We start from the raw sequence: 12,962 nt of genomic DNA on the forward strand, positions 1-12,962 counted from the left end.
AAGACTGAAAGCTGATTCTTTTTGATTCAGAAGCCCGCTGTTCTCAGTTACAGTACATGATAATACAAATATATAACTATAAGCAGTTCTAACTGTGACCATCAATTTAAAAGCATTCAAATTAAGCCATTTATAAAAACACAAGCAAAAATGCAGTGGTTCATAAACTGAATGTACTTAAGAATGTAAAACTTTTTAAAAAGTATAACTAAAAATACACTATGACTCCTTATAAACACTAACTGTCTCACCTTGCTCTCAATACTGTGAGTCATCTGTGATACCCTCTTAGGGCCTTTACACCTGCCCACTGCTTTTATGAAGAAATGCTTAATATAATTTGACGAGTGAGAGATAAGAACCTTTTAAATTTACCATATTAAACTGTTATAGTCAGTATTCACTTATGACTTTAAGCTTTGTTATATAAATCGAACCCTATAGTAATATTGTTCTCAACTACATTTTTTCAGTTTACTTTGTCAATTTTTGGTCTTGGTAATAAAGCTTATTAAAGGTTAAAAACTGTATTACAATGAAATCTGAAAGAAGCAGCTGTATTACAGGACTACAACGTATCCAAACATAGGGAAACAGGTCTTCTGATGTGTAAGTCTCTTTGGAAGTGACAACTGCTATCAGAAATCTGTTTGCAGGCTGTATTATCAGTGCCACCATTCTTTCTCCCATACACAGCTCTGTTAGGGTCACTGAGGCTAGGAACTATCTTATTTGTCATTCTGTCCCTCTTACCCCAGGCTCTAGATCCAATTCTAACCTTAAGTACACAAGCAATAAATATTTGGTTAAGATTGTAGGCAAATTATTTGCCATTTTCAAATACATATGATAAGAGAAAAAGACATTCTTACCATAACATGTGGTCTTAGAATGGGTGAGCAACTTTCCCTTGCACTCAGTGAGTTTGTGTCATTGTTTTTAAGTGAGTTTCCCAGGCCTCCAACTTTATTGCTACTGTTTGAGGATTCAGGTGGCACAGGTTTTGGATAAGGTGATAGAGATTTTGTTATGTAGTCATAATCTTGAGTAAAATCACTTTCTGTTATTTTCTCTATACCTGGATTGCCCCACAAAAATGCAAACAAGCATCATTAATTGAAATAATCAGTTACTAAATCCTCCCCTCTTAGTTATATTGAAAGACATACTGTCAATAATTTAAGTACTCTCAAAACACTTAAAAATTATCTATATGTGTGCTGAAATATAATGATCTAAATATCAAATATTTGTACATTATAGTAAATATTATTAAATATTGAAGTCCCAGAATTTTATAATTAGAAAAAGCTGGAAAAATCATCTGTTCTAAATCTTTCAATAAATGAGGACATTCACTGCTGAAATAAGTCTTAGTATAAATGAAATTTAAGGTCAAATCAGGGAACATGCATCTGTCTTTCTACCTTATCTCAAGTAACAATGGTTCTGGGCATTATAAAAAAAAGATAGAGACCCCAATCCCTTCAGGAGAAGCACAAGGCACAATGACTCTTTAAGTCCTAAATTTTAACTAAAATGATTGACATGTGAAACTGCTTAAAAATAGCATTAGAGGAACTTATAGTTTCTATAGCTGAAAGGCATACACTGGTCAAAGATCCAAAGAATATTAGTTTGTCTCACCAACTATTTTTAAATGAAAGCAAAATCTTTATTGCTGTTGAAAACAGTCCACTAAGTGCACAGAATGATCACAGCACTAGGTGTGCTACTGTTAAAGTCACTTGTAAAAAAGAAAATGATAGAAACCCAACAGTTCTTATGCTATTAAACATATGGCAAGCTAAAAGTATATTAAAGTTAAGCTTAATTGCATCTCACATTACAACTTGTAAATATGTACCAATTATTTTCCCTATCAAAGCATTTTATATGTAACTTCCCAAAGTAGAAAATGGTGATATTTGACTAGCACTCTTAAGTTAGCAAAAGATCAAATTACTATCATTAACTAGTTGAAAAATGAGTTTAAAATAATGTTCAGGAGGCTGAACAGATGGCTCAGTGTTTAAAAGTACTTGTTACACAAGCCTGACAACTTGAGCTCCCAGGCCTCAACATAAACTCAGGTACAAATAGCCAACATCGGTAATCACAGCATGTTTTTGTCAATGGGTGGTGGAGCCAGGAATATCTGAAAGCTTGTAGGCACATGAGTCTAGCATTTGCATCAGTGAACAACAAAAGGCCCTTCCTTAAACAAGGTATGAGGCAAGTACCAACTCTAGAGGTTATCCTCTGACCTTTACATGTGTGTTGTGGCAGGTGTGCGCTCACATATATACACACCATACATAAATGTACATAAATTGATTAAAAATGCATGTGTTTGTATAGCACATGGCACACATTTATCTCGGGGTAACCATGCCACGTGTAGACATGTGTGTGGTAGCCAGAGAACAAACTCAGGTGTCATTCCTTAGGAACATCATTTACCCTTACCTGAGACAGTGTCTCTCATTGGCTCTGAGCTCAACAGTCAGGCTAAACTGGCCTGCCAATGAGCCCCAGGGAACCACCCAGTCTGTGCCTCCCTAGTGCTGGGATTACGGATATGTACCACCATGTCTGGCATTTTTACATGGGTACTGGGGATTAATCTCAGGTCCTCATACTTTTTTTTTTTTTTCTTGCTTTTTGGGCTTTTGAGGTATGGCCTAACTGAAGCCCAGGCTGATCTGGAATTCAGTTGTCTCAGGGTGGCCTTAAACTCCTAAGGATCCTCCTACCTCTGCCTCCCAAGTGCTGGGATTAAAGGTGTGTGCCACCACACCTGGATCCTTATACTTTTAGGGCAAGCATTTTGCTGACTGAACTATCTCCTCAGCTCTAAAAATGAACTTTTTGCTATATTTAATCTTACATATATCCCTCAAAATTAGTCTTCAAATTATATTTTCACAAAATTACAGAAAGAAAATCATTAGCTATTTGAGTAAAAAGCAAGGAAAATGAAATGATACTGACATCTCAGCACTTCTACAGATGAGCTCCCAGAGGCAGACAGAAAAGATGAGTCAAGGCTATTATTATTCACATAATCTTGTTGTTCAGGTGAGCTTTTCTTTTCTTTTGGAGGTCCTTTGGGCGTTTCAGTAGAGAAAGCTTTTTGTTGTTTCTTTAGGAGTTTCATGGTTTGGGTTCTGGAATGGATAGTCTCCTCCTAAATGTATCAATAACTTTTAAATTATTCTGAGTATGTATACTTGAGCACATAATTTATACTGAAATATGCATTAAAATATCATGGTATGCATGCCTCACAAGGGCCTACACATTAGAAAAATACAGACTATAATAAGTATCATGACATGCAAGTAAAATGCAAAAGATGATGATCATATCCAGTTTAGGGAAAACAGCATTCCTAGATTTCATGGTGCTTGATATACTGAGAAGTTTATGAAAGAAAGTGTTAAGGGGAAGACACAGTAGGAGAATGGAAGACTGCTGATCAGAGAAGAGCCCACTGGTAGGTTCAGATCTGTCTTATCCAGGACTCACAAACCATATAGTCTTTGTAACACTAGAAAAGTGGAAATAAGCTTGGAAAGGTTCTTTGATGCTTTGAATATCTGACAGGGTAAACATTTTTCAGGGTATTATTTTTCTTTGAGGAGGGACAAGAATGGTTTAGGAAGAGACCTAAGTGGCTATATGCATAATAAAATTAAAAAGTGATAAAAATGTGGAGGTAACTTATAAAAGTCTTCCAGGTAAAGATAATGGTACAGCCAAGAGTAAACGGATATTTTATGGGTTAAAATCATCACAGAGTATTAGCCAGAGATCTTTAGCACCAGACTCTGGTTTTAAATTCAAGTTCTCTAACTCTTCCCAGCTATGCAATGAGTCCCAATTCCTCACTTGTAAAGTGGGCTGACAGTAAGAGCACTAAATACTCATGGACATATTATATTTTAAGAAGGTAAACCTTCAAATTGCTAAAAACTAGCTAGCAACCAGTACTTTGTATATTTAAATAAACATTTAGTAGCTTATGAAACTTTTAGAAATCATTAATTTTAGAATTAATTGTATTTGTTCACCTGTACTGGCAATTTCTCTTTCTCTTTCAATGAATGTGAAAATTCTTGTTCACACTCTGATTCTGAAGTAGAGATATCTTTGTAATTTTTTTTTGTTTTTGTTGCTCTTCGTGGAAGTCTAGTTCTCCCATCTCGAACTATCTCCTCTTCCTTGTTAGTGGTACCTTTATGGGACACCTTTAGGAGAAGAACTCATGAATTATTATTATTACGTCAGTATTAGAGGAACCAGGCTATTTGCTATAAAATAGCATAGTGACAATACATATAAATATCTCATAAGAATGAAATGTTTTTGATTATTTTTAAATGATTGTATACTTAGCTTCCCATTTCAATTATCTACTACCTTTTTACCCTTAGCATTAAATCTCTAAGATTTGGTATCTAACTTATGTAAAAGACAAAAATATCTACAACCCAAAGACTCCAAATGGCTACTGTGACTTGCAAAACAGAAGGCAAAAGAAAAGTATACAAGGGCAGAATCAGTGATCAACTGGGACAAGTAATAACAATAAAAGGATGGCATGAAAACCTTAAAGGAATGCTTGAGCCCTTACCTGTTGGTCTGTCACTGCAGCTGTTGGCTGCCCCTTTTCCAAGGATGGTCCTGCAATTCAGGAAAACGAGATTCAGGGTTGTGTTTTTTTTTTTTTTTTTTTCCTAATAGATAAGAACTGAGAACATTTCAGCATGTAAAAATTTAAACTTATAAACAATGAACATGAGATTCTCACTTTAAAAGGCATTTTTTAGCACTTAATGAACCTTACCTCATGTTCTTTTAAGCCACCATAATGCCCCTTCTAGCACACAGTTCCCAAGATCAGACTCTATGGCCAGATCTATCCTCACCTTTCATTATTTTCTCACAAATATCTTGTTTCAACCACCTCAACTTTATACTTCCTGAATATACTATCATACTCCATACTTCTGTCCCTTTTTATTGACAATCCTCTTCCTTTTCCTGCAGACTCTACATCTTGCAGACTCTTATTTGTTTGCAAGATTCACCCTCATTTCTAAACAAATGCCAAAACTCACTTCATTTTAAGCTAACCTCCTTCCTTCAGGTCACTAGTTGTTATTTTTTATTATAAAATGAACCTGATTTTAATTGAAAAACAGTTTAAAAGCCTTGATATTCAGTTATACACACATTATCTCTAGCCAAAATCTAAATCTAAAACTCTTAATTCAATTTCTTCAAGAAACTTACTGTCACAGAACTCACTATTCATAGTCTAGGAAAATACTTTGTAGAAGACTTATAATAATACGTATCAAAAGACTTTTTGTTTCTATGTACTTTTTGTATGTAAATAGATTCCTAAAATGTATGAGGGTGTTGGGATGGAGAGAAGCGATGGCTCCCTGAGTAAGATCACTTACTGTCATGTACTAGTACCTGAGTTTCATACCATGTAAAAAGTCAAGCGTGATTACACAAGCCTGTGGCCCTAGTGCTGAGGGGGTCAGAGACAGGAGGTTCTCTGAGACTCAATGGTCAGCCAGTCAAAGAGAAAAGCAGGGCACCTCAGAGAAGTAAGGTGGAAGCATAATGGAGAAGGCTTTTCAGCATCTTCCTCTGGCTCCTGCCCAAGTATGAATGAGGCACACACATCTGCATATACCACGTGCACACACACCACACATACTATATACATATACCAAAAAGTGTATCAGTGTTAATGAATCCAGGAAATAGGATGCAAAGAAATACATGCATGCAACACATGTTTAAATAACAATAAATAGATGGCAGTTTCAGGATCCCAGCTGCTTTTGTTTAAGAATACTGGGGAAATTTTTCAGTGAGTAAAGTGCTTGCTGAGCCAGTGTGAGGACCTAACTTTGGATTTCCAGCTCCCATGGGACATTCTGGGTGTGGTAGTGCATGCCTACAACCCAAATGGTGGGTAGATAGATACAAGTGGATACCTAGGACCTACTGCTCTTGGCTTGTCTAGCCAAACTGGGTGAAATCTAAGCTCTGTAGGAGGCCCTGAATCCGAAGACAGAGAAAGTTACTGAGCAACTTCTGGCCTCCACATGCACACACAGGCATGTGTATCTACACAGCACACAAATGTGTCCATATACATATGAAAATGCATATACACATGCAGAAAGTATCCAACAGTACATGGGCATTGTGTTCAATAACTAATTAACAGCAATAGCGAACCATAATAGACAAGTGATAAAAATGACATGAACCACGAATTATAGCAAATTGTATTTTGTGTTTCTAAGGTTCTGTTAAAAATGAAATTCAGGGCTGGAGAGTGAGCTTAGTGGTTAAGGCACTTGCCTGCAAAGCCTAAGGACTCAACTTTAACTCTCCAGGTCTCATGTAAGCCAGCTGAACAAGGTGACGCAAGAACACAAGGTTATACATGAGCACAAGATAGCTCTGGAGTTCGATTGCAATAGTTGGGAGTCCCTGGCATGTCAATTCTCTCTCACACACACAAAAATAATGAAAAAAAAAAGAAAGGTGAAATTAAAATACAATCATATTAAAAAATAGTTAAAAAAAAACCACCAGTATAGTGTTTAATCCTGACTCATAAGGTTATATTGTTATAAGGAGTCTACATATAAGAATATACTTATCCACCAACAGAACATTTTATATAATTGAAATGGTAAAATTATTTGCCACATTTCTATAAAAGTAATTCCTTACTTGATTTTCTACTTCTGTATTTCTTCACATTTTTATTTCTGCTATAGTCTATTAGCTGCCGTTTTGATTTTGACTCTTCCAGCCAGCTAATGTCAGTCTTGCCATCATCACATCCATATTCTGTTTCAGTATCACTAAATAGTGTTTTCTTCTCATGACTTGTTGTAAGCTATAAAAATTCCATAAGCACATTTTATTATATGTAACACACAGAAGTGACTCACTCTCCCTGCATGCCCCAAAAAATAATGTCCAGCCTTTTTTTTTTCAATATAGGGTTTCACTCTAGTCCAGTCTGATCTGGAATTCACTATATAGTCTCAGGGTGGAGTTGAATTCATGGTGATCCTCCCACCTCTGCCTGAGTGCTGAGTGCTGGGATTAAAGGCATGCACCACCACACCTGGTGATGTCTGGTCATTTTATGTTGCTTTGTTTTTTTGGTGCAGGGATCAAACCTAGGACCTTGTATGCTAGGGAACAGCATTATGCTATATCACTATGACTAACTTAATTTTTTTTTGCATAACACTCCACTCTTTTTTTATAATTATTAAGCGAGAAAGTCTCATTTGTTACACATCTAGTCACAGAAGTACTCCAGTGATGAAGTCCATGATTTTCAAAGACATAATGTTCTACACAACCAAGAACATTTTTAATTTTACATTTAAGTCATCACAAAAATCTACTTCTAATGGGGCATTTCACTACATAAATTATAGTTCTTCATTTTCTGCTTATTAACTCCAAATTGTATTTGAACTGTATCATACTAGAGCTCCTATCAGTGTTAGGAAATCCTTCATACACTATTGTCATCTGATGTGTCACTGCTACTTGTTTTTGTGTCACCATTCTCAACTGTGAGTTTGAAAGGGCTTTTCTCCAGGGTTTAAATTTGAAGTTAGAGATTAGGACATTTTTCAAAATATCATTTTTTTCTCATACAAATTCTCTATCTGTTTACTAGTAACTTAGAATTCTCTTATTATATCCTGTTAAGGGGTCACACGTTTCATCAATTTCATGTCTTGCCAATATGCCTCCTTTGACAATCTGTGTTCTGCCTCAAGCAAACTGTAAAGAATTTCAGTTTATAGGAAAACAGTACACTCTTTATAGTGTACATTGAAATTAGATTAAAGTTTGAAATAGGCAAAAATACATTTGCATGATTATAGTCTTCCACTAAATCTTAAGACTAATAGTCCTGGTAGTTGATTTAAAAGCATTAAAGTTGCCATCATCACATATAGATTCTTGAGGAAAAGAAGGATTGGCTTTATTTCAGTTTGGTCTTTTCCTTACATAGGTTCTGTAGGCAGAACAATGGGTTTTAGAACAAAGCCTTTATTAATACTTGGATAGGTGCCTTTCAACTGTGACTAGAGGTTTCTTGCTACTGGGGGTCCAAATGATTATGGTTTGTACTACCTTTTGTGAAAGATTTTTCATCAGCAAATATTAATTGTACATAAAGGGATTCTTTTTTAATATTTTATTATTATTTGTTACACACACACAGAATGAGAATATGTATAGGCATACCAGGACCTCCAGCCACTGCAAACAAACTGTATGCATCATCATGTGTATCTGGCTTTTGTGGATTCCGAGGAATTGAACCTGGGTCCTTAGGCTTTTCAGGCAAGTACCTTAACCACTAAGCAATCTCTCCAGCCCCATAAAGGGATTCTTAATGTTACTTGCATATAGGTATATAGTGTATTTTGATCCTATTCAATCTCTATTACATTCTGTTATCCTCTTCCCACTCCCCATAATTCTTTTCCTCTTCCTAATTAGTTAGCTTTTAACTTTGTCTATTTTTTCTTTTGTTTTTGGTGACTAAATGCATTTAATTATAGTCATTTATAGGAACATAGGTGAAGGGTCATTTATAGGAACATATACAACTTAACCATGGTCACCAGCAACCATTAACTATATACAGATCTCATGTCCTATCCACTTCCATGACAGAATAAATGTTGATGGCCCTAGTCTTGTATAAGTCTTGTACAGGTAAATTTATCTTCTAAAAATTTAGGAGTGCCATATCCATGTAATGCCTGGAAAATAGTGTTTTACAACACTCCCCTCTTTGTCTGGCTCTTACATTCTTTCAACCCCTCCTTCTGAGATGTCTCCTGAGCCTTAATAGAGGTGATATAGGTATTTAGGGTGGAACATTCACTTAATCTCAGCACTTTGACCACTTTAAATCTCTATGGTAACTTATATAACCTGCAAAAAAAGAAATTCCTCTGATCAAAGCTGACAGCAGCACTATCTATATATGGCCATCAACATAAACACATAGAAGGCAGTTTGATAAAGCACATCATGTCTATTCAGCCAAACAACAGTAGCTTACCCACTAGGGCCTATGATCACCTAAGCCACAGGTTATTGACTAAGGTTACAGTACTGTAGTATAGATATAAATTCCTTCCTGTGGAACAGGCCTCAAAACCAACCATAAAGTTGCTAGTTACCTCCTTCACAATCATCTTGCCTGACAGGTCAACAGTGTAGCACACAGGGTCCATGTATGAGTAAGACTACTGATGATAATTCTCTGACAACAGCCTGCTTAGCACCTTCCAGCTTTGAACCCTAGCCAGGGTTGAAACCTCAACCTAGCCAGGTTGAGGATACTTCCAGTTTGATCTATACCTTGCAACCAGAGGGTAGTATCTTCAGCAATAGTGTTTTTTTTTATCAACTAGATTTGGTGGGCAACCAACAGCAGTGGCTAGCATCCTTAGAGCTCTAGACTTGCACTTGGGAGGATCTTCCCATATCTATGCAGCTCCAAATTTATTCTGATTTGGTTCTCACTTATTCAGGATCTAGAGATGGAAAATCCTCAGCCTCAAACTGTTTTCATTCTTTTGTCTGCTTTCCTCCATTTTACTGATATGTTGTTTTTATGTTTTTTTTTTCCAGAATGGAAAATATTGCTATGAGAATGGGAATTTCCATTATGTTATCCCTTTCAATGACTGATATTTTCAGTACCATTCCTACCTCCCAAAATTTTCTCCACTGGGCTGTCTAAAACCAGAATAAAAGCCATCTGGAGAGTTGTGTAGTTATGACTCACATCATAATATTCTGTCCAAGATAAAACTGTCATTTTGTTTCTCAAAATTCAGTGACAACTTTTTCTGATGATGGTGGAGTAAGAACATTAAGCTACGATACAGTAAAGTCATGCTGAGCCAATCAGGTTTGGCCTTTTCAAACTAGTGGGTTCAACATCTTATAGCAAGTTCAAATTCCAACAGGTATCCACAGAAAGGTGTTGCTTCTTTCTGTATGAACATTATGTTCTCTAGTTTTTTTTGAAATTTGTATTCTCTGAAATGATATAGAAGTTATTTAAAGATAAGTAAACTATGACTATTTGATATAGTCATTTTAGGTAAGCTACCTACATTTCTGTTTTTAAGTGTTCAAATGGTTATTTCCAGAATTAGCCAAGTTCCATGGATTCCCAAAACTATGTAAAAATGCTGAGTGTGGGGATGCACATTTGTGATCCAGCTTTGGAGAGGTGGAGGTAGGCTGATATTTTGAGCTCACTGGTCAGATAGTTGAGCCTAATCAGTGGATTCCAAGCCAACAAGACACTCTGGCTCAAATAAAGTTAGATCACATCCAAGGCTGTCTTCTGACCTCTGCGTACATGCACACACACATGCAGCACCCCCCATATATAATAAAAGTACTAAAATAAATACTGTTGTAATAGACACATTAGTACACTTACTCTTTTATCTTTGGTTTTGTGAGAAGGGTCACATCCATCATAATTTTGTATACCCACCCTTAAAGCAAAAATATGCATTAATTTTAATAGCAATCTTACTTGTTTTCTTATTTAACTATATCATTAGTGCTATGTAATTCTGGCCATGCCACTTAACATCTCTGAGCTCAGCTTTAAATAACAAGCCTGAAATAAAGGAGTATATTTTTTTCAGCCTTATGCTTGAGGAGACATAATTAATATTTAGGGGCTGGAGAGATTGCTTAGTGGCTAAAGGCGCTTGCTTGTGAAGCCAAAGGACTTTGATTCAATTCCCCAGGACCCATGTAAGCCAGATAGATGCACGAGGTGGCACATGCACCTGGAGTTCATCGGCAGGGCCAGAAGGCCTGATGCACTCACTTGCTCTCTTTCTCTCAAATTTTTAATTAATATTTAAATTATAGATATTTTTACCTATTAAATTAAAAAGTAAATGCTGAAGTAAGCAAATCATAATGAACCAATCATGACAGTAGCATTTTAAATCACATTTCTCATATGCTAAACATTATCATAAAGAAAGACTAGGAGGAATTATTATTTAAAAGGAAAAAAAGGGCCAGAGAAATGATTCAGTAGTTAAGGCACTTGCCTGCAAAGCCTAAGGGCCTGGGTTCAATTACCAGGACCCATGTAAAACTAGATACACAGGCCCTGGCAATCCATTCTTTATCTGCCCCCTCAAATAAATGAATATTAAAAAATAAAAATAATAAAGATAGAGCTAAATTTTAATCTGACAAATATAATAAAAACATCACCTACAGTTTTATTGAATTATCCATGCTGGTTTCTCTAGCTGTAGATTGAAATTCTTGGATCTACATGGTAAATGAACATTTAATGTAAAAGAAAAAAATTTCTTAGTGTCAAAATATGGGAAATAAAAATGAACATGTAAAATGTACTTTCTATGAATTTAAAGAATAAAATTTGATAATAAAATTAAACCTACTTAAGTATTTTTCAGTATTTTTACTTAAGAAGAAAACTAATATAACAAATATACTAACAGCAAACAAATAAAAACTATTTAAAAAAAATTATTACAGAATGTGATTTTCTTGAAAGAATAAGTCTAAGTTCTTCCACATCTTAGCTAGTCAATTTTCTCTACCCTACTTCAAATGATCTGGGGGGTGAGAGATACACCTAGACTGGTTATGTAAATAAGTTATTATATATTTAAAAATTAAGTATATCTATACAAAGATAAACATGCAAAACATCTACTCATAACTGCATAGTAAGTGCAAGATGGCCACTGAAGAACTAAACACATCACTTATATTTAACTTACTCCAAGTTTTATAACAGGTTCATTAGCACCATTCAAACTGAAATTGTAAACATCATTCCTGTGAAAATAAGAGGACAATTAGCTTCATTAAGTAACAAATACATTAGTCTCTTCAAATATGAATAAAATGAGTAGATGTATGAAAAAATACTCACAGTGGGCATTCAGAAGTGACATTAATAAAAGTGGTCTTCAGTTTTCTGTAACTTTTTTTACGAACCTTTTCAAAAGACAAAGAAAGGCTTATATAAAGCATTGAAGCTGTAGACTGTAGCAGACAATCAGAAGTGCCATTACCTTCAGTTAGACTTCCACTACTATAATTCTAGCCTCTTGTACAATGTAATTTGAATAAAAATATATCCCAATGAAATAATCTTATAAAGATAGATGCATTCCCATGTTCACTGCACATTCATAATATACAAGGTACAGATACATGTAGTTTTCTGCTGATGGAAAAGGAAAGTGTCTAACATACAGCTTTAAAAATAGAAGGAGGTGCTAGAGGAGAATGGTCACCAACAGCATGAATAAGCAAGGGATCCTACAGAGTACAAAATCAACCAGCCAAAACAAGAAGTACACATTTGTGTAATAGTGGCACACAGCCTCTGCAGGTAATCAAATAATCTGATTGGTCATGAGGTTCACTCAATGGGAGACAACTCATATATGCTACTGGAAACCAAGTCAGAATCTCAATGTCAGGAAAATAATAGAATTTAGAGAGAAGTCCTCACTACTCTCTAAAGAAGAAGAGTAGGATTACACACTAAAAAGTCCTTCAAATAACTTAGCATGTCCCCTTCCCAAGCTACTCCCACTCTTTATTTTACATAAAGCAGAGAAAATGGAGGAGAGCCAAGATCCACCAATAAGGCAAAAAGAATGTTGACTACCCACCACAAGAGGTGTCACCTCTGCCACATCTGTTACAGAACATGCAGAGGAAGCAACATCATGAATACTGCTCTTACTGCTACCTGACAACCGCTCCAGGGTGATGGTGACAGACATGGTGATCAAGCAAAACCTAATAAAAGCAGAAATCCAGAGGCTATA

General features: G+C 35.6%; 1 protein-coding gene across 1 annotated transcript in view; it reads right to left on the bottom strand.

Moving 5' to 3' along the window:
* Sycp2 (synaptonemal complex protein 2) overlaps window positions 1-12,962 on the bottom strand; it is a 50,387-nt gene that overhangs the window by 9,849 nt on the left and 27,576 nt on the right. The window contains exons 25-33 of the mRNA XM_045157077.1: window positions 12,053-12,117; window positions 11,898-11,955; window positions 11,363-11,418; window positions 10,556-10,613; window positions 6,775-6,943; window positions 4,655-4,689; window positions 4,077-4,253; window positions 2,995-3,190; window positions 873-1,078 (exon numbers count right to left, since the gene is read on the bottom strand). Coding sequence (XP_045013012.1) covers window positions 873-1,078; window positions 2,995-3,190; window positions 4,077-4,253; window positions 4,655-4,689; window positions 6,775-6,943; window positions 10,556-10,613; window positions 11,363-11,418; window positions 11,898-11,955; window positions 12,053-12,117 — 1,020 coding nt within the window. The remainder of the gene's footprint in view (window positions 1-872; window positions 1,079-2,994; window positions 3,191-4,076; window positions 4,254-4,654; window positions 4,690-6,774; window positions 6,944-10,555; window positions 10,614-11,362; window positions 11,419-11,897; window positions 11,956-12,052; window positions 12,118-12,962) is intronic.

Source organism: Jaculus jaculus, chromosome 8 (genome assembly GCF_020740685.1).
Source record: "Jaculus jaculus isolate mJacJac1 chromosome 8, mJacJac1.mat.Y.cur, whole genome shotgun sequence".
Taxonomy (NCBI): Eukaryota; Metazoa; Chordata; class Mammalia; order Rodentia; family Dipodidae; genus Jaculus; species Jaculus jaculus.